The following is a 22,966-nucleotide window of genomic DNA, read 5'->3' on the forward strand; positions in this document are numbered from 1 at the left end:
TGTGTGTGTGTGTGTGTGTGTGTGTGTGTATGTGTGTGTGTGTGTGTGTGTGTGTGTGTGTGTGTGTGTCATGCTGCGGCGTAGTCGTGCTCCTGTCTGCTCTCATGTAAAAGGAAAACACACAAACATGTGTCAGGATGAAAAGATGCCATCGGTCACATTCTGCTTCCTGACATCGTCTCGCTGTGCTTCTCCTCTTACTGATTCTGTCATTTGTTGTGTCGTGCGAGTACAAATCCCAAAGCACAGCGAAGACACCCAGAAGTGTTGTTGCGTTGGTGAAACATCTGTCTGAGGAGAACATCACATTAAACACTATAATCAGCACAGAATCTTGTCGTCTTTCCGGAGCCAACCCGAGAAAAAACACACGTTTACATCATCATCCGTCCAGAAAAACTCATCAGAAATAAAGGAAATTGGATGCATCCTTTAAATGATCACATACAGTCTGAGGTCACTGGTGGCATCATTATATTAGGGATGTAAATTAGCTTGAAGCTAACTCTGACACAGCTAAGAAGATGTTCACTTCCCGTCAGACAAACAAACAAATGGATCCAAGTCATAATCTGGACACGATTCAGTTTTATCTTCACAGCTGTGGTGAAGATTTCACTTTAAAAATGTTGTAAATATCATCTTTTTAAAATCAGTTTGGGATCTTGGAGCCTCAGGAGACTTGGATTTCACCTGACGAGCTGCACGGAGCCATTTTGTTTAGATTTTTGTTTGTTTGTTTTTATTTTTTACATTTTAAATCAAGTCTGCAGAACGCTGCGACTCTGTTTTACTGTGAAGCTCCAGAACTCTTCTGTGGACTACAACACCTCACCTGACTTTATATCAAACAACCGTTTGTGTGTGTAGTCAGAGATCCACCTGGAGAGAGAAGTTTTATTCATGTACGTCACTGGAGAGACGGCCGACGTCTCAGCGGCTGATATCCTCTAAACTCAGACCAAAACAATCCAGATGAATAAATACGTATGTTTTAATTTTGGGGGTGAACTGTCCCTTTAAGGCGGTGGCGTCTCTGCTGTAGCAAAATTAGATCAAAAGAGAAAAAAAAGAAGAAGACAAAATGTTACAAGACAAAATTAAGAAAAAAACCAAACAAAATCAAACTGAGAGAAAATACAAGAAAGTCTTTCAGATCTTCTGCCTCGTCTGTTTCCCTCCAGAGACGCATCAGAACATCGTGAGATCAAATGAGAGACGAGGCGACATGATGAGACAAACGAAAGCACAGAAACAATAAACAACAACAGGAGTGTGATGCTGCTGCTGCAGAGCTGCTGCTGACCTCTGACCTCCAGCCTGCATCACATCAGGAGGAGGGGGGGGGGGGGCAGGTCGTTAGTGTGATTACTCCACATTTAAACCTCAGAGACGAACCAACGCTGCCTTCTTCTCTGTGGCTTACATGTGCGCGCACACACACACAGTGAGGATTAATGGCCCTTCATCCACTCTCCCATCATTATCTGTGTTCACCAGCAGCATCATCCATCACTGCTGGATGTCCTGCAGCGCCATCTGCCTGTCAGACAGCAGCACTGCAGCTCCACAGGTCAGTGTTGTTATTGTTGCTGTTGTTGTTGTTGTTGTTGTTGGGTGTGTACAGCTCAGACTGTGTGTGTGTGTGTGTGTGTGTGTGTGTGTGTGTGTGTGTGTGTGTGTGTGTGTGTGTGTGTGAGAGCTGCTGCAGCCACCAGGGGGCGCTCGAACAGGCGACATGTCTGTGAATCTGTCTGCCGCTCAGCGAACCACTGAAATATCTCAGAAACAATCTATGACTGACATATTGTGCAGATGTTCGTGGTCTCCAGAGGATGAATCCTGCTGACTTTGACAGTCTCTTGACTTTTCTTCTCTAGCGCCACCATGAGGTTGACATCTGCAGCGTTTTCTTGTGTAGAAATGTCTCTAGACAGACAGACAGTCTCTACCTGCTGATAACTGAAGTCATGAAAGTTCTCATCAAAACTCTGGAGCCCCACATACTGCAGCAGCCCTGTTAAAGGAACAGTTCACCCAAAAACTTTAAACCCAGTCATCATCATCGTCTCCCTCCACGCTAATGGAGAAGTCATATGAAGTCTTGTAGTCCACAAAGCATTTCTGGAGCGTCACGGCAAACAGTGTTCTCCGACACAGCTGAGGTGGCTGGGGACTTGTTTTAAAACGGACAAAAACAACAGAAAAAAGCATCTCTGACAAAACACCAGTCTCTGGAGGCCCCGAGGTCCCACACTGATTTGTAAGGACGTTATTTATACCTGTTTTAAAGCCAAAATCATCAATGTCGCTACTTAGCTAATAACATTAGCATACAACACGTCTAAATCGAGTTCAGCGGTGCATCAACTGTGTAAATAACGTTCCAGATCATGTTGAGCTCCGTCACCCAGTTCAGATAAAGTGAATAAATGTCTCTTTGTAGTGGAGGGAAACTTTCAGGTGAACTGTTCCTTTAAACTCTGCTGTGACAGGATTTTATTTTATTGCTCAGGTTTGGTCCAAACATGCTAATTTTTAATGTCCAGTTAATCAAAGTAGACTCACACATTGTTATTTTTGCTTTACATTTTTTTCCCTCCTGTTTATTGATGTAATTTTTATCTTGCAGGTAACAAACTGACGCGATTCACTTCGGATGTCCGATGCAGAACTGATGAGGAATGAGTCTGAATCAGCCAAGAATGAAGTGTTTGGGTTGAGGGAGCGACAGTCGTCTGACGGAGGACTTAATGAACCTGTTCTTAACTCGTACAGATTCCTGGGAGACGGCCAGAGAGAAGCACTTCCTCCCTACACCTCATTAAATGAGAGCTATAAAACAGTCCTGAGTGAATTCAGGCAGGTGGTGTCGAGGAAGCGATCAGGATCCGACTGCTGCAGCCGGCTGAGGTGGAGCTCACTCAGCTCATTTCTAGGTGGAATAATCAAATATTGAGTTATTATAAGACAATCAAACATTCTTAAACAGTCTTGAAACTGTTAACAAGTGCTTATATATCAGAATCTAACAATACACATGCTTATTATTCCATTATAACACTCAGAATCCCTACTAATGTTAATAAGCATCATATAAGGACTTATAACAGCATTTTTTTCTTATTAACTCACATTTATTACAAGGACCTTAATGTAAAGTGCTATCAAATGTTAATTAATGTGTAATAATACACGTTTTTTTTCAATAATTGGCTATTTTTATTGACTTTTACCATCCAATGTATCAATAAATGTGTTTATGATCCCTTTATTAATGCCTTTAAGTCGTGTCCATGTTAATAAGACCGTTATAAACACTTATAATGGCCTTATTATTTACTTCTGCTTATTACGAGGATCTTGGTATGAAGCACTGACCAATTCCTTATTAGTGTTAACAAATGCATAAAAATGCATTTTTAAAAGATATTCAACTATTGCTTCTGGCTTTTCTGGCCTTCTAATCTTAGAATAAACATGTTCAGGATGTAATATTAACATTTATAAAGTCGTATTCATGTTAATAAGCCTGTTATAAGAGCTTATAAATGTCTCAATACACATGTTTATTATGAAGTTAGTGTTTATAAGCATCTTATAAAGGTCTTATTACCTATTAACTTTCTGATGCTCTTATCAACACTTATATAACGTTATTAATGTCAGTAAGTGCCTTATATGGACTTTTTAAATATCAATTAACTTGAGTTCATTAGAAGGAACTTAAAGTATAAACCCAGTAGAATAAATAAAGCTGCACTAAATTAAAAATAATCAGAGTATCAGGATAAGAAAACAGCTGTAATATGAATATGTGTTGTTATTATTATTATTATTATTATTATTATTATTATTATTATTATTATTATTATTATTTCCTCCTGCCTTTGTCCTGTGTATTAGCGGTGGGAACAGAGATCAGCTGTTCTCAGATCAGGACTCGTTTACTCTTGTGATCATCGGCGCTCATAACGCGCTGGTTCCGGGGCTGAGGAGGAGGAGGAGCGGGTGGGGCCTGGCTGACACACTGTGGTCACTGACCGGAGGCTCTGCTGGCTGTTTTATTCCGCTCGGATCGGACCGCATGCATGTCTGACCCGGGGGTCCGCCTGCTGCCCGCAGCGAACCGCACGCATCCCGCCGATATGCGCCGGATGGATGCTGCGCTGTCGTAGAGGCGGAGGATGAGCAGAAGCGTCGGCTGGTGTGTTTTCTGGCGTTTTTTCCGCTCGTAGCCTGTTTATGGGAGGCAGCGGCGGCTTGGCCCTTTCTTTATTATAGGAGGCAGGTCTCCGCTGAGCTATGTGAGCTGCACATCGCCTCGTAATTCTCATCTCGCGATCCTGAGGGAACAATTATGAACAACGCGCAAGATATGTCGCCCGATTTCGTGTTGATGCGCCTGGTTTCCGCGGCCGAGGATGACCGCTTGGACGCAGAAAACGGGAATCTGCCGCCGGGAGGAGTGGTGGCAGGGCTGGGGAAGGAGGTCCTGGCTCACAGCGGCGTCAAAGCCGGGTTGGATATCAGCCGAGATCCGACGGCGGGCCTCGAGCATCCCAGCAGCCGCCTGAACAAAGCCCAGCCGAGCGGCGAGGGCACGGCTGCACCTGACACCGGGGTGACGGAGAGCCGAGCCCCGCTGTCCGCGCCTCCTCCGCCGCAGAGCCCCATGGAGGCCCAGGGCTTCGACTTCGCTCCCAGTCCCGGCCTCCGGCCTCAGCTGCTGGTCTTCTCCAATATCATGCGGAACGGAGAGGGGATTTTAGAGTTAGACCGTCGGAATCAGCCGAGGGATGCTCTGGGTTTGGACCCGAGCCCGGGGTCAGGCTGCTCCGGCCCGGCTGTCAATAACAACACCCTGAGTCCGGGAGACGTCCAGCAGCAGCAGCACCAGCACCAGCAGCTGCAGAACCTGCAGGACCGGGCTTGGGGAGCGCATCCGCCGGGCTCCGTCACCGCGGACATGCAGGGGGCTGCGGAGCTGTGCCGCCGGCATCGACTCATCACCACCCCGCCCGAGTGGCCCTTGTTGTCGGAGAGATCCAACCCTCTCACCGTGATTGACTCTAAATGGGGGTGCGCCACCAGGGACCGGGAGGGAGCCGTGTTCGAGCTGGCCAGACGGTTCGGGGAGCTCGGGGTCGGTGCGGTGCCCAAGATGCTGTTCAAAACAGGGGAGCTCCCGCAGTGTTCGTGTCAGGGTGCGCACGGGCCGGGAGGAGGGGGAGTCGAGCCGGGGGATGACCCGACCGAGACCAGCGACGCTCTGCTGGTCCTGGAGGGGCTCGGGACCGGGGATGTCGCCGGCCTGGGCATGGACGAGTGCCCGGAGGGTGAAACCGACGACGAGAACGGGCGCCGCGAGTTTCTCCTCCACAGGAAACGGGACATAGTTCAGAAGATGTCCGGGACTTTCTCCATCAGCAGCTTCCAGGCGGAGCTGCGGAGGCAGGTGGAGGGTCTGGACCCGGCGGCGACCGAGGCGGCGGCGGCGCAGGTGTGCAGCCTCCACGGGGGGTTAGCCGGCCGCCTCTCACAGGTAAGCTCCGGGGATTCAGAGGTCCTAGCCCAAGTTTCCGCCATGTCGCCGATACCCACACCGGTCCAGAACTCCCCTTGGGCCACAAGCCCGAACCAGAGCCAGGCGTCCACACCCAGGAGGCGGCCGGAGCGCTGCGCCAGCGCGCCGCGGACTCCCACAGGCTGGACCGCGGGCGGAGAAAAGACGCTCAAAGTTCCGGCGAAGTCCAAAAAGGGCTCGTTAAAGATCCGCCTGAGCAAACTGTTCCGGACTAAAAGCTGCAGCGGCTCCAATCACCTGCTGGACAAGAGGCCCTCAGTGACCTACTCAGTGTCTTCTGCCGGGAGCCTGGTGGACATGGCGAGCCCGGCTGGTGCTGAGCAGGACGCAGACAGGTGAGCAGCACCACACGGTCCAACATCACAATCTCATGAAGCAGAACCAGGTGTAAACACTGCTGGTTCTGCTCCTCAGTCTCCCTGCAGGACTTCCCTCTGCTGTGTTTGGACTTCTAAGATTGTTTTTCTCAAATATAGGTCAGTGAGTATCAGGGAAACACACCCAGAACACCTGAGTCCAATCTGACCAGGGATCCTTCTCTGTTCTCCCTCTCAGTAACCATCATTTTCTAACATCTTGACTCGTTTCCACCAGCAGAACTTCTTTTTTTTTCTTCCCTCCATGCAGATATTTTTCAAACCTTTGTGTCTTGTCCCCCTCGATCCAACTCGCTGCTTAGTCATTATTCACAACAGCACACTGAAGGAAGGCTGTGATTAAAAAAACATAGCTTCAGAAGTCTTGACTGCCGGAGCTAAGAGCATCAAACAGAAAGACACACACACACACACACACACACACACACTAACACTTGTACTGAAAAGTTAATTTTCTGAACCTCTGCAGCTTCTAATACTTCTTCTTCTTCTTCTTCTTCTCCTCCTGGTGTCTGTCCTGCAGCCACAGCCAGCCCAGACTGACCAGGGCCCACAGTGCCTTCTCCCCCGCCTCCCTCGCTGCCTCCCTCTCTGCTTTCACTGGTAAGATGCTGCTCGCTGCTTTGCTTCCATCTCTGGTTCCCTCAGAAGTGTCTCAAACTCTCCTGCGCTAAAACTAAAGATTGTGTTCATTATCGATACATCTGCATCTATAGATGTTGAAGGACCATCTCCTCCTCCTGATGATATAAAGTCAGGTGAAGTGTCGTGAGTCCACAGAACATTTCTGGAGTGTTCTGCTGAACCACTGAAGCAGCTGAGACTCGATTTAAAACAGAAAAACAACCGAAAAAAGTGTCTCCACAAAGTCTCCAGAGGCCCCAAGAACCCAAATTGATTTAAAAAGACATTATTTTCATCCTGAAAGGTCAAATTCTGCCTCTCTGTTTTGCTGCAGAGCTCCAGAAATGCTCTCGTAACGTCTTCCAAACAGAAACCTCCCGTTATTTAGTCATTTGAAAGCTTTTATTGTGAAGCAGCGTCACAGGAAACGTTGTGTTTTCAGCAGCAGTGGCTGAACACGACTCCTGAAACAGCTGAGAGATCCTCTGAGTTCTGGAGCCGGTCTGTCTCCGGTGCTGCTCGGCTCGACTGCACCTCCTGCTCATACATGTTTCTGGTATCCCTGCCGACTTTGTCCAATCAGGACACAGACCTCCATAGAGAGGCGGTGCTGTCCACCTGTCCTCTGTGTCTGGAGGTTATGTGGTGACGTAGAGAGGATGGAGGAGATTGCTAACTGTAAAAACAGACGAGGAAGTTAGCTAAAATGATGACAACGCTTACAGCAGCTTTAAAATCCCAGATCCGTCCTTTTTATCCTGATCCGCAAACCCGGAAAGTTAATGAGGTCTATTCTGGGCCGGGACCGATCCTCCGTCAGAGTTTTTTTTTTGTGGAAATCTGTTCAGTAGTTGTTTTTTTTTTGTGTAATCCTGCTGACAAACCAACAAACAAGGAGGACACGTCGCCTCCTTCGAGGAGGTAACAAGCAGAATTTCATCTTCTCATTTCACATTTGCAACCTTTAACTCGTCCCAGCAGTCAGACTGTCGCTGGTGCTCCAGATAAGATAAGACAGGCTTCAGCACAAAGGGCCGATGGGTAAGAAGGGTGAGGAGGTCTGAAGCTCAGCTGGCAAAAATTATTTCGCTGACTTTATCAGAATCGGTCCACAACCTCCGCAGGGCTCAGGAGCGCTGCTGCTGTCCCACATCGCTCGTACGTCTCAGATTTGCTCGGTCCACGTCTTGAATATGAAGATTTTTGTAGTTTCTTTATCGTTTAATGAACACATGCTTGGCACAGGGCTAACTACTAATTAGACAGGAACATTAAAGCTGCAACACTTCACGCTGACGGGCCCCACAGGAGCGACGGGAGAGTTATTTTAAATCTTGGGGACTTCAAGACCCAGAATTCATGCACACGGCACGCTGGTGTTTATCAACCCGGCCGGTCTGTGATGTCTCACAACCAAAGAGACGATAGAAGACGAGATGTGAAGTGAAGCGAGTCCAGCGTCTCTCTCTGCTGTGTCAGGAGACGGTGGGGGATTTGGTCTCTTACGTTTGAATTTTGTTTCTTTTCCTGCCAGCGAGCATCCCCAACTGCAGACTTTCACTTTGGTAAACAGTGAATCTGCAGCGTCTCAATTAGCCGGGATGTGATGTTCCTTTTTATTGCAGTGATTTAGGCTGATTAGCTGGTGTAATTTTCCATAAACATCCTGCCTGGTGCAGCTTTAATGGCCCTCTGCTGCACAGACAAAACAACACAGTCACAGAAACACAAACCAGGGTTTTTATCGCTCCGGCGTCTGCATCTTTACTGCACTCGTCTTCTCCCTTCCTCTCATCTAACTTCTTCTTCTTCTTTGCCTTCAGGTGAGACTGTTTCTCTGGTGGATGTGGATATTTCACGGCGAGGGGCGAACACGCCACACCCTCCCACGCCTCCGCCTCCTCCACGCCGAAGTCTCAGTTTGTTAGGTACCTCTCTCTCCTTCCCGTCCGTCTTCTCTCCTCGCCGTCTTTATTTTTTACAGACACACAAATGATTTGATACGATAACAAGAGTGCAGCTGAAGCCAAACCGTCCTCTCTGTAATTCGCAGTGCTTTATTGAATCCTCTCTAAATCAAGATGAACAGTGAGCTTCTGGCATTTTCTCTTAATATTTCTGTCATGGACTGATACTTATAAATGTTGCTCTCTGTCGTAACGTTGCTGGAAATAGACACAGACAAGTTTTTGTAATCTGCTGTAATCTGATTGGAGAAGCTCTGAAAGGTCAGCGGCAAACTACAGATTTAATTTGAAATCTGAGCGCAATGACTCAATCGATGGTGGAAAAACAGTTTTCCTCTCTCCACGGAAGAACAATCTGTGCCAGGCCAAAAAAAAACAACAAAAAAACCAACAACTTTATTTTCTCGTTTGTTCTTTGAAAGGCTTCATTCGTCCTAGTTTTGTGGCAGATGACACTTTCTACTCCAGTATCAAGCTTTTCAAATGCAGTTCAGATCTTTTTTTGTGGTCAAGAAATCAACTAGAAGCAAAGTAAAAACTTAAGTTGCTAAATATCACGACATTTCTATTTTCACAGCCGTTCTCTGACCTTTCAAATGCCTATTGTTGCTCCAAGCTTGGTGTTATTATCTGACCCACTTATGCAGCAGATTTATAGGATACGTAAAAAAGGAAAAATCACTCGTTATCTTCTCGTCCTCACGCTGATGGAGAGTCAGGGGAGGTGTCGTTGTCTGTGAGGAGGAAAATATATCTGACTGAGATACACAAACAATACTTGTTTGGAGATACAGTCACTGGTGGTTTTGATCTTTTGATGGGATTAGTTGACAGTAAGGATTAAAAAAAAATTGTGATACTGTAAACCCACAAATAGAGGAATCCTATTGGTCGACATTGTAAGAGGAGGTAAAGTCTTTTACTTCGGTGGACAGAGACTTTCTGTCTGATGGCGATGAACGACTCCTTCCTGCCTTCCCTCACCCTCTTTCCTCCTCACTCTTCCCATCTTGACACCTTCTTTGCTGTCTTCTCCTCTTCCCTTCCATCCCTCCCTCTCCTCCCCTGACCTCGTTTCCTTTCCTTCCTTCCCCCCTCGCTCTCTCCTCTCCGTCCTGTCCTTCCTCCAGATGACATAGCCGGGCCTCAGCCTGGGCCTTTCCTAGTGAGTGTTATGGGCGCCTCCCTGCAGTCCCTCCCCCTGCCTCTCCCTCCTCCTCCTCCTCCCTCCCACGCCACCATCCAGCACAGTCTCAGCCTCAATGGTAAGCACCAAACAGGAAGTGAGCGCTGCTGTGGAGACAACAAAGATGTTAAATTGATATTTAAAGGTGCAACTTGTAAGAATTGGCCAGAATTTTAGTTTAAAACGTTAAAAAAATGAACTTATATTATCAGCAGAGTGAAGAAACAACAGTGTTGATGTTACGACAAAGATAATGTATTGCAGAGATGTCTAATGGAGTTAGCATGCTAACCAGCTAGCCTGCCTCGTCCTGTCCTGTAACACCACTATAACCTGGAGGTGACAGTTTGCAACTATTTACTGTCTATATTGAGGTCAGCTAATCAGGCCACTTAGCTCCACAGCTAACTGAGCTACGTGCTAACAGCAGCTAGTCGCTACAGCCAAACATAACTACAGCAACGAGAATATCTTGACTTCTGAGAATACTTTGAATTCTGGACTTTATTTTACAAATTACACCTTTAACAACTCTCTTAGCGAAAGTTTGAACACAACAGCTGATATTAAGGAACTTTACCTCGAACTTTACCTCCATAAACACGTTTTTTGAAACAATCTTAACAAATACAAACAACATCTCATCTAATTTCTCTTGACGTCCTCTCCCCCGATCTAGATGCCTTCCTGCGGGCACTTCCTCATTCAACCCCATCGCCGTCTGATGCTCCACCCCCTTCCAGACATGCCCCGCCCCCCATGCTGTGCGCCCTGCGGCGGTCTGAAGCCAGCAACTTCACCGCCAGTCTGAGAGAGCTGGAGAAGGTAAGACTCACATCAGAGAGGAAAGATTTTAATTTATTAGCCTGCATGTTTCGTACAGAGCTACGGTTGATGCCCCGCCACAACTAAGTTGATTGTTGATTGTAAAATATTTTGGCCGTGTTGTTAAAAGTACCCAGGGGTGCTGTTTGCTTGGTCTGGTTTTATGAAATGAAAATCTTTTATTTTGCGATCAATACTTTTGGTTCTTGGTCTGAGCATGGAGAGTCCTCTGTAACAAACTCAAAATGGACTTTCATGTTCAATCTTCTGCATTTAACTCATGTCGACAAACAAACAAACAAATAAACAAATAAAAAACAGAGGTTCATCAAGTATTTATTTTGGCACAGGTTCAGAATAAAACTTTGTTTTCCCTCAACTTCTTGAGTTGCCTCGTTGCTCGAGTCAGTTGTGATTGACGGCGGTAGATTTTGATGTAACACTGAGGATGTGAAGCTGCGTCCCGTGTGGTGAAGTGGATGTTTCTGCAGAGTGTTTGGGTTTCTGGGGCATTTTGACGGTCTGTTGTCTGAAGGTACTGAAGGTTTTGACGGTTTTCTCTTCAGTGTGGCTGGTACTGGGGTCCGATGAACTGGGAGGATGCAGAGATGAAGCTGAAGGGGAAACCGGACGGATCCTTTCTGGTCCGAGACAGTTCGGACCCACGATACATCCTGAGCCTCAGCTTCAGGTCGCAGGGAGTCACACACCACACACGCATGGAGCACTACCGAGGTGAGACACAAACACAAACACTCACCGACTGTTTTCACTGAAATAATACATATTTTCTGACCCCTTAATATGTAAAGGGGTCAGAAATATTTCATTCACAAATAAAGGTCATGAATCATAAAAATAGAGAATAAATCTATGATTAAATATAACAAAAATAAATCAGTTTTAAAAAGGAATGAGCTGCTCAGTCTTTTAATATGCTGAAAATTCATAAAATACATTAATATGAAATATGAGGTGAAACAAAATCACATAAAAAGAGGTGTGTCTGATTCAACCAAGACATTTCTGCATTGATTTTGAGTCAACGGGTCACACAACCAGGAAGCTGTTGAAAGAAAATGCTGACTACACGTGGAATCTATTGATTAAACAAAGAGGATGCAGCATGAAAAATACTGACTAAACAATCTGTAAACATTAACAGTATGGAGGGATAAACACATGCATGTTTGAAAGTTATGTAAATCAGCTCTGTCAAACATTTTGTTCTGCAGACCGCTGCAGAAATATGCAGATGACAAAATTAACAAACTCTTCTGGATATAAGAAAGGTGTGATTACAGCTACAAGCCTAATCTCTACTCTTAACTCAACCATGACCTGAACCTAATGCTACATTCAAACCTGATGCTAATAATCAGACATCATTCTCGTTTTGCTAAATGTCGTGTATCGTCAGTCTGAAGCTCACGAGGATGGAAGTACAAGAACACACACGCAGATTTTCCTCCATAATCCTTCATTATGCTTGCATATGTGTGCAAGTATGCAAGAATAATGTGTGCTCACAGCGACACACACACACACACACACACACACATCATGCAGACTTACATTTATTTCCTGGAGACTTACCACAACAGTAACAATCGCCACTACTTGCTGAACCCTCAAATGTAATGATTTACATGATGTGGACTTGCATCTTGTCCCCATAAGGCTTTTGCGTCCCCACAATGCAACTGTGTAAACTGTAGTCCACACAACGTTGGTAAGACATGTTTATACACACATATACACACACACACACACACACAATGCCTGCAGAAACGTGTGCATCCATACGCTGGTCGTTTGACTCTTCATGCACGTAACATGGACACAAACCACATGTTTGATGCACACGATGATGATGAGTCATATAAGACATTTATGCACACACGTAAGATGACAACATGCCAACATACATATACGAATACACACATAACACGATTTCATGACATTTACTCAAGTCAAGTCAATTTTATTAACACTGCTAAATGTAAAAAAAAAATGCTTCAGGAGACTTAACAAGGATTCACTGTTCACCTGCACCTGAATGTAATCAGTAAAAAATAATCTGTGTCACATGTTTTTGCTAAATAATGGTAAAATAATTCTTCATTTAATTCTTAGCAAACAATGAAATGCTTTATAAACCATTCATCAAACACTAGTTTATTGAAAGGTTACAGCTACATAATTAACTGACTGTCGCAAATTAATTTAAGGTCAATGAATCATCTTACCCGCTCAGTAGCTTGATTTTATTTTGTAATTTGGCTGAGTTTTAGCATTTCATAACATCATCACACCTGATGGACGTCTCTCTTTTTTCTCCTCTAATGATCTGTTGACTAAATTGCATTTAGTCTTTAAAGAAAACACAAATGCAAACCTTTAATGTTGTCTAATTCATTTAAGTCACACTGCATCTAACAATAGTTATTTTAGAATATTAAGGCCGAGCCAGTGTTGTGAAAAGTACCAAGGAGTTGTTCTTTAACACAAGTAAAGGAATTGTTTTAAATCGCGCCAGCTTGTTTTGAAAACTGTCTCTTGTATCACAAAAGCAGCTCAGCAACACGTTCCTAAAGACCTTATGGGTCAGAAATAAGCCATGCAGCTGCAGAATCTGTCTTCATTTGTACTCCACGATTTTTATTTTTTTACAACGCTTCCAGGAGTTTCCAGAGGCGTCTTGTTGTGCTGGATGCCGCACAATAACACAACAATAGGAACAACAAAATGGCTTGATAAGACTCATTAAACAGAAACAACAGAGCACAAACACAGTATGAATAAACTCAAACACGCCTTAATAGAGATCCAATTAGATCACACAACAATACTGACGCATGAATAACTCACCATAACACCACATGCATATCTGCACACACGCCACATGTGCGACAAACAAGGTGACTCAAAGAGGACACATGTGTAACACACACACACACACACACACACACACACACACACACACACACACACACAGACAAGGGGCTGTACAGTAATGAGTCACCATTATAAAGCAATGGAGTCATGCCTGGAAACACATTCATTATTCAGACACGCAGCCCCGACTGACACAACACATTCACATCAACACGATCGCGTGTGCTTGAACGCATCGCGGCCTGTCGTGAATCGAGGGCAGAGAGGCATTTCAGATACGACCCGTCCACTGAACTTATTCAGATGTGTCCATTCACTCCACGTGTGTGTGGTGACGGATCAGCCAGTTGTAGATATAGATTACAGGCTTTTATTTTGAAATCTTACACTTAACACTCATTTCAGACAGTTTTTATGCACATTGGGGTCGTGGCTCTGCGGGGGGCATCGTCGTTGTGTATCTGATGGATTGCCATGAAATGTATGGATACTCAAAGTCTTCTTAGGTGAAATTAATATCACAATATTTTATTCTGAGCACTATTGCGATTCACGACGTATAAATTTCCTCCAAAGTGACCAGACGACAAAATTAAATATCACAATAGTTTGTACCTAATACCTGAAATATCGCAATTCTGACAACGTTGTAGGAAGACTATTGGTGCTTTCACAAAATATTAACACAATGAAATTTTTGATGTTTGATTATTGGTAATGAGGATATAATGACCACGTGGCTAAAGACAAACATCAGAATGCACCAACAGTTATGTCATATCATGATATAGAACAACGATAAATAGTCCCATATTACAATAATGATAAAATATTGCTCCATGATGAATCCTAAAAACTTTTTTCCCTCTGCTTTCACCGTGAGTTTGACTTTTGTGTTTCAAAGTAAAAGCCAGCCTCAGCAGCCATCAGATGGATTGATGTAAATCCTGCTACATATATTTAAGGCTCCTCTCAGAATAAATCCTGTCTTTGGTGATTCGCTGACGTTTGGTCTAACTCCATCATTAGTTCAGACTTATCAGTTATTCAGTGAACTACTGCAGCTTGACATCTACTTCAAGGATCTGAACAGACATTAATGGTTCCCAGATAATGTGCCTCTGATGATCTCCTGACTTTTCATTTAGCATCACGTCAAGTTTTGAATTCATCTAAAACTTTGGTTCACGGCCACAAACCTTCAAAATGAATGATATTCCAGCCTCAGCTCATCCCCATGATGACTACACCCTCTGATGTTTTACTGTTTTGAAATTAAGACAGCTGAAGGCATCGGTAACAGTATCTACACGTGACTAACCGGGTTCATAAAGGCATCAGATTTTCTGTGTGATATTAACTCTAAAGTCCGTGAGCTGGTTCCTGCAGTTAAAGTGGCAACTTTTCCCATCCCAGTGTTGGAGCCGCTGCTGCAAAAATAATTCTTAATTCTAAAGAAATGTGTGTTAAAGGAATTTCCTGGCATTTGGGGAAATGTGTTTACTTATAAAATATGTTAATTAATGAGCTTTAGAGGCCTGGAGATGGTTTTTGTTACTTTCGGACAGGGCTAGCTTAGCAGCTGCTAGCTGTAATATTTCATATATTTCAACTATGCTTTTAAACAACACTAACTGATGTAAAAGATTACTTGTATTTGCACATAGTGAGGACTTGGACATTTCTTTAACCATCGGAATGAGGACCTTCTTGGAAAGCGGGGACATTTTGTATGGAAGTACAAGTATGTGTGTGTAGTTTTGTTAATTAGTAATATCTATGTACATGGGAGGATTAAACGCTACACGAGACTGTTGATGACAAACTTTTTGTGAAGCTCCCGCTCCTTGTGTAAGTTGCCACAGACAGTTACAGTTACTACGTTACTGTTGTTTGGACATGTAACTTTGCTTTGTTGGACATTTCTCTGTATTAAGTTGAGTGAGGAACCTGTGTAGTTAACTGACCATCCGATCGAATCGCCCTCAATACGCGAAGCCGGCTTATCCATTCACACTGGTTCGGTTCTCCAATAATACGGCCCTGGTACTACCTCCAGCGGCGGATCAGCGCTGGAGCGAAATTTCAGCCCTCACCGCCTTCCGAGAGATTCCCACTGAGATGCACGCGTGGGATTTGGCGTACTAAAGCCGCATCCGAACGCCAGTGTGAATGGGGCTAGTGTGACACATAAAGAGGCAGCTGACATGATATGTTTGCTGTAATCACACAACTGATTAATAATTAATGTGGGTTTGACTTATAGATGATAAAACGCTGCGTGTGATATATATATAAAGACAAACACTTCTCTCCTCCTCCAGGGACGTTCAGCCTGTGGTGTCACCCGAAGTTTGAGGACCGCTGCCACTCGGTGGTGGAGTTCATCGAGCGAGCCATCATGCACTCCAAGAACGGCAAATTCCTCTACTTCCTGCGCTCCAGAGTGCCAGGTAAAATATAGGTCATATATCCGCACGCAGGACGAGCCGATCAAAAATGGATGTGAGCCGCCACTTAGCGAGAAGGAGAGCAGGAATGTATGTGACTGTCTGTATTGTCTGCATTCAGCCTGTTCAGATGATTTGCTCCCCAAAGAATCACAGGGTTTTGATTGGCTTGAATTAGTGCTTTGTTTAGGGGTGAGATTGAATTAACGATTTACCTTGAATGTTAGATTTACTAATATTTGGCTAAAAATCGTCTGCACCGACTACTTTGGTGACGCGGTCACATTGTACAAAGTGTTTGTCACAGCTTGACTTCAATAATAAACAAATAGAGGTTTATGAACAACTCTTTGTGGTCTGTGAGGTGCTGGCCTTGTGTATTTTATGATGTTTATTCTGCTGCTGAGGGGTAAAAGGAGGTGAGGTCAACAATCCTTTAATCCAGGACAGTAGAGATCTCGTCCTGGTTGGCTCAACACCAACTTCCACTGAACTCCTAAAAATCTGACCTAGCAGGAAACGTACTATTCAGCACTAGGAAATGTAATGAAATTACTTCTTTGACGTCCCAAAATATATTAATATAATCAATTTTCTGAGTAAAGTCCAACTAAATTTCTATTTTATCTTTCTTATCTAAATTAAAGGACTCCTACTGTCACATTCATGCTATAATGAACCCACGTAGAGCCAAGTTATGGGAAACACTGGGCATAACTTCAGAAGCTGCTTCAACCACTTTTAAGGTGGACTGTTACTTATTACATGTGTTGTCATGGTTAATAAATCACTCCACCTTAAATTCGACAACTTTGACCATGAAGGCCTGCGTGCATTATGAAATAACAACTGATTTTATCTACCTAAGATGAGCTATCTGTGATGTAATTTAGTTGTATAATACCTACACCTTGGTGCTGAAACAAAATCAAGTAGAGATAGAATATTTTTTGTTTTTGTAGAATAACCTTGGAGCTAAATGCAACAGACAGGAAGTCAGAAAGTGTAAGTCTGCTGCATGAGTGAGTCATAAAATAACAAGCGAAGCTGCATTTGAAAGATCAGAGACTGGCAATGAAAACAGAAATGGGGGGATAAATATGGCCTGATATTAAGGAATGGAGTTATTCACGTTGTTTACAATTGTGTATTAATCCGCCACAGAAAGTAGTACCCAACAAAATGAACTGTTTGCTGCTGTTTGATTGATGTTTTTCAAAATCTGCATCTTCCATCTGTTATATAAGTTATTGAGATTTGATTATGAGCTGTTTTGTAAATATTAATCAATAGATTAAAATGTTTTTGGTTTGTTTGTTTGGTAATTCTGGTCTTTTTTTAACCAATAAGGCTAAGAAGTCTAAGACTTAGTGCTTGTGTTTGTTGCAGGGCTTCCTCCCACTCCGGTTCAGCTGCTGTATCCTGTATCGCGCTTCAGCAACGTGAAGTCGCTACAACATCTCTGTCGCTTCTGCATCCGACAAATAGTCCGCATCGACCACATCCAGGAGCTTCCACTGCCCAGGTACTCACCTTCCGATACGGTCACCTGAAGAAAGAATATATACACCTGTTGTGCTGTGTGTGAACAGGACGTGGACATAGTGTTTCTTTCTTTCTCTGTATTCTCTATAAACTCTGTATTTTCAAACTGCTAGCACTAATCATCATTGTTTTTTCTTCTTCTCTCCAGACCACTAATATCCTACCTGAGTAAGTTTTATTACTACGACCCCGAGGAGGAGATGTACCTGTCAATCAAGAGCATCCGGCGGGTGGTGGGAGCAGAGCCAGAGGCCGAGTCGCAGACGTAGCAGCAGAGATCGTCTACGCTCAAGTAAGTGTTGATCCTAAAAACGAGAATCTAACGTCCCTAAAGCAGAATTTAACAAGCCAACCAATCAACTCCATCTTTACTAAAAAACAGTTAAAAACACAGAATTTGTTTTCTAATTGTTTCATTAAAAGAATCCAAAAGGGATTGTGGCGTCTTGTTCTCTGAAGCTTCAGTCTAGACTTTTAAATTATCCTCTGAGTGAGTTAGTGCTCGAATTTCCTGGAGTTGCTTTAAATATTCATCGGTCTTCACTCGCAGTTATTTGCTATTAGGGATGGACGAGTACACCATCATCTGTATCCGTTCAACTCATGGATGTAATGAGGGTAATCTGGACACAACGTCAGAGGCGGAGCTTTGGTAATTCCTCTGAAAGTTGCTCAAGTGCTGCATGAAGCCAAAAACGTTTGACTTCCTGGACACAAAAAAATTCCTGGATCTTTCACTTTGTGAGGCCCAAAGTTATTTTGAACCCGACAAACTTTGTTCAATTATTAATTTACAATGCCTTAAGGAAAAGAGATACTTTATTCTGCATTCTATTGTTTTATTCTGCACGTTTCAACAAGCTCTAGATTTATTCCTTTTAAAAAATGATTTGTCTTCAATAAGATCTTTAATTGACCTGGATTCATCAGAAATTGCTCTATTTATTATTTACCTAAAGAAGAAGTAATTTTATGAACTTGAATAGTCTTCAGTCTTCAACCAGTTTTACGTTACCTGTGATGCTCGCTGTTTTATTATCTATTGTTTTGTTTTTTTGACATGTTACTTCCAAAGTTGCTTTATTAACTGTTTCGTACTATTATAATTAGTCATGTGACTGTAATTAATAATAATAATAATAATAATAATAAATTTCATTCATATTAATTATGAATATAATTGTGTGAATGCAGCTTCACCCCACCTTCAGTCTAACTTGTCTCTGCCCAGGTTTCTGTAAGGAGGACTGATCTGGTCTGCCAGCGTCAGCCAATCAGAGTCCCTGGAAATCTCTGTGTCCACTTGGACTTGGATGGACCGGCCTCTCTCTTGATTTGGACTAACAGAGGGACGAGTGTTTGCAGTCGGAATGGCGGGAAAACTGTCATTGAGAAGTTGAGATGCGGCGGACCCAGCCTCGTCTTCAGAGGGACTGCAGAGATGTTCTCGCCTGCAAAACACGTTGGTTTGAAACAAAAGGAGAAACCAGAACTTGATTTCCTGAACGTGCTGGACTGGACTTTTGAAACACAATGCACTGGTCAATTTGTACAACTGTTGTTTGCTGCCGTTTCCTTGTTTTTTCCTTCTGGTCTATCAAAATGAAGGTTTCTGGATTTAAAGTTTCCCTCAGGACAGATATACACACAGAGGCGGGGCAGCGGAGGCTCATCGCAGAGCATTCAGACAGTCGAGGTGTATATTAGACATCGAAAATTTGTTTAATATTGAATTCAAGACTATTTCGTCAGAGGCACTTGTTACACAGAAGGATTTAATGAAGCTTTTGCAACATCCGCTTGAAGCTCAGACTTCATATACTCAACCTTTGGAATGTTTTGATCATGTTTTTAAATCTGATAATCAGAACGAATTGCCGTTTTGTTTCACTTAAACAATCTAGTCTGACATCAAGTTCACTGACCTGTCTAAGATGTGTCCTGGTGTCAGCTGGGATTGGCTCCAGACGCCTGTGATCTGAAAGGATAAAGTAAAGCTGATGGATGGATTACGTTAGCTGTTTACATGAAGGGGCATTTCACTTTTGTTGGTAAAATGAATCGGCATGATAGACATATCTGTCTCAAAAGTCAATATGGAAGTTGCCATGCCAGATGTTAGTTGAAGATAATTTATTTGTCAGATCACATTAAGAACGAGTAAGAGTTGTTTTATCTGCAAGTGCTCTCAGAAGAAATATCAGAACTAAGTGAATCACATCCACTCTTGTCGCCGTTTTTGTTCTTCTGTAGTTTTTTTCTGAAGAATTATGACATCCACGTTCTTGAACTTGAGTTATGCGGCTGTGTTTAATCTACCTATGGCGTAGCCTACCTGTAGCCTGATGTGCACCTACACAGAAATGTGACGGCACATCGCAGCAACAGACTGTGGTTGGTCTGCTTGGCAGTGCTGCTCTTCTGATGCTTATACAGGGGGTTGTGACCTGTAGTTTCCCTGGTAAACACACCGACCTCTTCAGCTGCCTTGCTGAAACCAAGTAACATCCTGACGTCCAACATGCAGCAGTTGTGATGTCCCAACAGGTGTTTCTCATAACCTTTCAAAGGGAAATCACCAGCTGCATAAACAAATCTGTCTCTGTGGCAGCACTGGAGAAAGGTCTGGCATGTTTCAGTCTACTATCGTGGAGTAAATGCTCTGGCTTGTATTTCTTTAAACCAATCAGTCACTTTGGGTGGCTAATTTTGCAAAGAGGCAGGCAAAACCTCGCATTAAAATAACTAATGAAGAGACAACAGCAGCTAGCTCGTTTACGGTTGCACCAGGATAATGTTAGAGTGCTACCTCGGAAGTTGTTGTTGTTTTCTGATGGATGCAGAAGAGAGGAGAATGCTAACAGAAATAGACGGCTAACGGCAGACAAATGCAACATGTTGGAACATTTCAGTTCACAGAGGTCAATGATTTTATTATTAGACTGCAGTCGTGTTCCTCGTTGTTTCTTCGGTGGTTTACAAACGTCGCTAGTTTCAATGACAATCACAGCATTACCTTGTTTTACAGATCGACTTTAACTGAACTCCCAATCAGGTCACAGAAATCTGGTCATGTGTTTGCAAGACAGAAGTAGTGCGACCTTTGTTTTATATTCTGCAGCCACAATATAAGAAAAATAGACGGTCACAGTCATTCTTGGTGTTTTTATAGTGAAACAGTGTCTGATTTCTTTGTGCTTCTCTGAAACAAGAAAAAAATCCATCTTTATACTGTTCGGTATCAGTTCCAGATGTCGTTGAAGGAAATAGCAGTGATGATGATGTCCTACACTTCCCAGAATGCCTCTTGGCAACCTTTAGATACCATGGTTGCTGCCAGCTGGTTTATAAACGCTGGGCTGTGTCTGATACTAGTAAGACAACATGTCCTGGAGTTGCAATGCATTCTGGTCCTTTGAGGCTCACGATGGTAGACATCTGTTGCTCTTACATGATTTCACTACTTACAGTTGCTGTTTACATTTGGACCAAATAAACCAAAGAGAAAAATATCTTCAGAAATGCAATTTACAGTTCAAATGGCGGAGTTTAATGTTGTTTTATTACAAATAGCACTTCGGAAATTAAGGCAAATGAATGCGAAAAAAGTGGAATGATGTCGCTTCTCTATAATGTCGAGAACATTTTCTTTTTTTTGTGGGTCCACTGTGTCGTTGAGCATCAGGTACATGTTCTTATGTTGATGGGAAATCTTAGAAAATCAGAAATAACAAAAGAGAGTTCTGACAGCATTAATGTGGCGTTTACGTTTTTGGAGAATTTTTGCATTTATAAGCCGGGTATGAAGCCTCATTTTTCCCACAATGCCCTGCCTCTGAGTGTGTAAATCTGCCGTGACTCGTCTCTACCTGTCAGTTTTATTTGTTGAAATGCCCAGGTGTACCTTTGCTCATTCTATTTCTCAGAACCCTGAAGCTGGCGACTGGCTCAGCATTTTCAGTAAAAAAAAGAAGAAAAAATAAATGTTGGTGTGTGTCATTGTTTTTCAATGTGAATATTTTTATCCGGTTGTTGGAAAAAGATGGAAAACGAGTTTGAGGTCTACCCGGAACCATGAGCAGGATTATAGAAATGTTGAGGTCCTCAGAGGAACTTGACAGTAATTTGGATTGTGTAACTATTTTAAACATGTTTGATCCATTGTGAACAATTTTAAGGTTATGTGCAGAGTTTTATGCACCTGTTAGTGATAGCTGAAATATCTGACCTAAAAAAAATGGTATGGTGACTGACTTTTAGCCAAAAAATTACGTTAAAATTCAAAATAATTAAGTAAAAGTACCTCAAAACTTGTGTTTAGTACAGTAAACTGGATTGTGGACTCAGTTGAAAGTCGGTTGTTGGATCTCAGGTTGAAATGTCAGAAAAATACTATATGAACAAGTCAGTTTACCACAGATGTGCCACAGCTGCATACAAGACAAAGAAAAACAGTAAATCTTTAAATGTAAGAAGCAAAAAACAGCAAATATTTGTCATTTTTCCATTTAAAATGACTCAAATGATAAGTTGGCATTGATGCTGACTGATTTCCTGCCAATGGTTTTGATCAATTACTCAGTTAAACTTGTGTTTCAGGTTTATGTTCCTGTCAAAAGCAGGTGAGTGCAACATGATATCTGGCAGCCAGCCTGCCGCTGGATGTTTGATGCTTCCATGGCCGATAACAGCGTGAAGATGCTGGTGGAGGTTTCACGGTGTTTCATTTTTAAACGTCACTTGTTTCAGGCTGAAAACTCTCCAGCTCGTGCGTCGGCTCCTTCATGAATCCCGTTAGAGGAATAAAAAAGCGAAATATCTCAGTTAAATTATGCAGCTCTTTCTCTCTGAGGCTCTCCACAGATGTGCCTGGGGAGAAGGTGATAGACGGCATCTGCATCCTCCACCGCCGACCGCAGCACGCTCGAGGTGGAGAGGGAGAAAGTGGTTTGGCTAAAAGCAGGACTCTCGTTTTCCCGAGCACTTTAAAGAGCCCTCGCAGTGACGCAGGGAAGAGGATGCACCGGGGAGGAACAGAGACGACTGGATGTGAATAAGGTCAAGTGCACTCTTCGAGGAAAAGCCTACATGAAAAGGGCCACATGCATTGTGGATGTGAAAAGAGCCACGGGGAGTGATCCAATGAGAGAGAGGGACGGCTCATCGCAGCCTGCATGTCGGCTGAAAGTGCTGCCGGCAAAATTCAGCGGATGTTGATGACGGATGGGACTGACAGCCACGACTGGAGCGTTTCCTCCACAGGGTGGAAGCTGGGATCATGTCGGCCTCTCTGGTTGGGCTGTGACCCGACACCAAACCAAACAGACAAGTACCAAGTCTTCAGTGCTCAAACGTGGTCTGACTCCAAGTTACCAGTCTAAAAGAAAAAGCGACAAAACACACTGTTAATGGTTAATGTTAATAATGTTAAGAAGAAGCTCATCCACAAGTGAACATCCAGTTATTATCTCCTCACACAAACAGACGCTGATGGAAGCAAAACATTT

At 43.4% G+C, this 22,966-nt stretch overlaps 1 protein-coding gene across 3 annotated transcripts; it reads left to right on the plus strand.

The window, feature by feature from the left end:
- Positions 1-4,011: 4,011 nt before the first annotated feature.
- Positions 4,012-21,443, plus strand: socs7 (suppressor of cytokine signaling 7). Of its 3 annotated transcripts, none has more exons than XM_037098231.1 (10): positions 4,012-5,922; positions 6,488-6,567; positions 8,412-8,516; positions 9,686-9,820; positions 10,421-10,566; positions 11,133-11,301; positions 15,789-15,917; positions 17,304-17,439; positions 17,608-17,751; positions 18,671-21,443. In XM_037098231.1, exons 1-9 carry the CDS (start codon positions 4,361-4,363, stop codon positions 17,726-17,728), a joined length of 2,583 nt encoding a protein of 860 aa, XP_036954126.1. In that variant the 5' UTR covers positions 4,012-4,360; the 3' UTR covers positions 17,729-17,751; positions 18,671-21,443. The 3 variants fall into 3 exon arrangements, with proteins under 3 accessions (XP_036954126.1, XP_036954117.1, XP_036954135.1); XM_037098222.1 differs by having other exon boundaries at positions 18,691-21,443; XM_037098240.1 differs by lacking the exon at positions 9,686-9,820 and having other exon boundaries at positions 18,691-21,443.
- Positions 21,444-22,966: the final 1,523 nt, after the last annotated feature.

The sequence above is a fragment of the Acanthopagrus latus genome, chromosome 1, assembly GCF_904848185.1.
Source record: "Acanthopagrus latus isolate v.2019 chromosome 1, fAcaLat1.1, whole genome shotgun sequence".
NCBI lineage: Eukaryota > Metazoa > Chordata > Actinopteri > Spariformes > Sparidae > Acanthopagrus > Acanthopagrus latus.

Coding starts and splice junctions, on each gene's coding strand:
- socs7 (XM_037098231.1), top strand. CDS start 4,361: ATGAACAACGCGCAAGATATGTCGCCCGATTTCGTGTTGATGCGCCTG. Junction 5,923..6,487: donor GCTGAGCAGGACGCAGACAG/GTGAGCAGCACC, acceptor TCTGTCCTGCAG/CCACAGCCAGCCCAGACTGA. Junction 9,821..10,420: donor GCACAGTCTCAGCCTCAATG/GTAAGCACCAAA, acceptor CCCCCGATCTAG/ATGCCTTCCTGCGGGCACTT.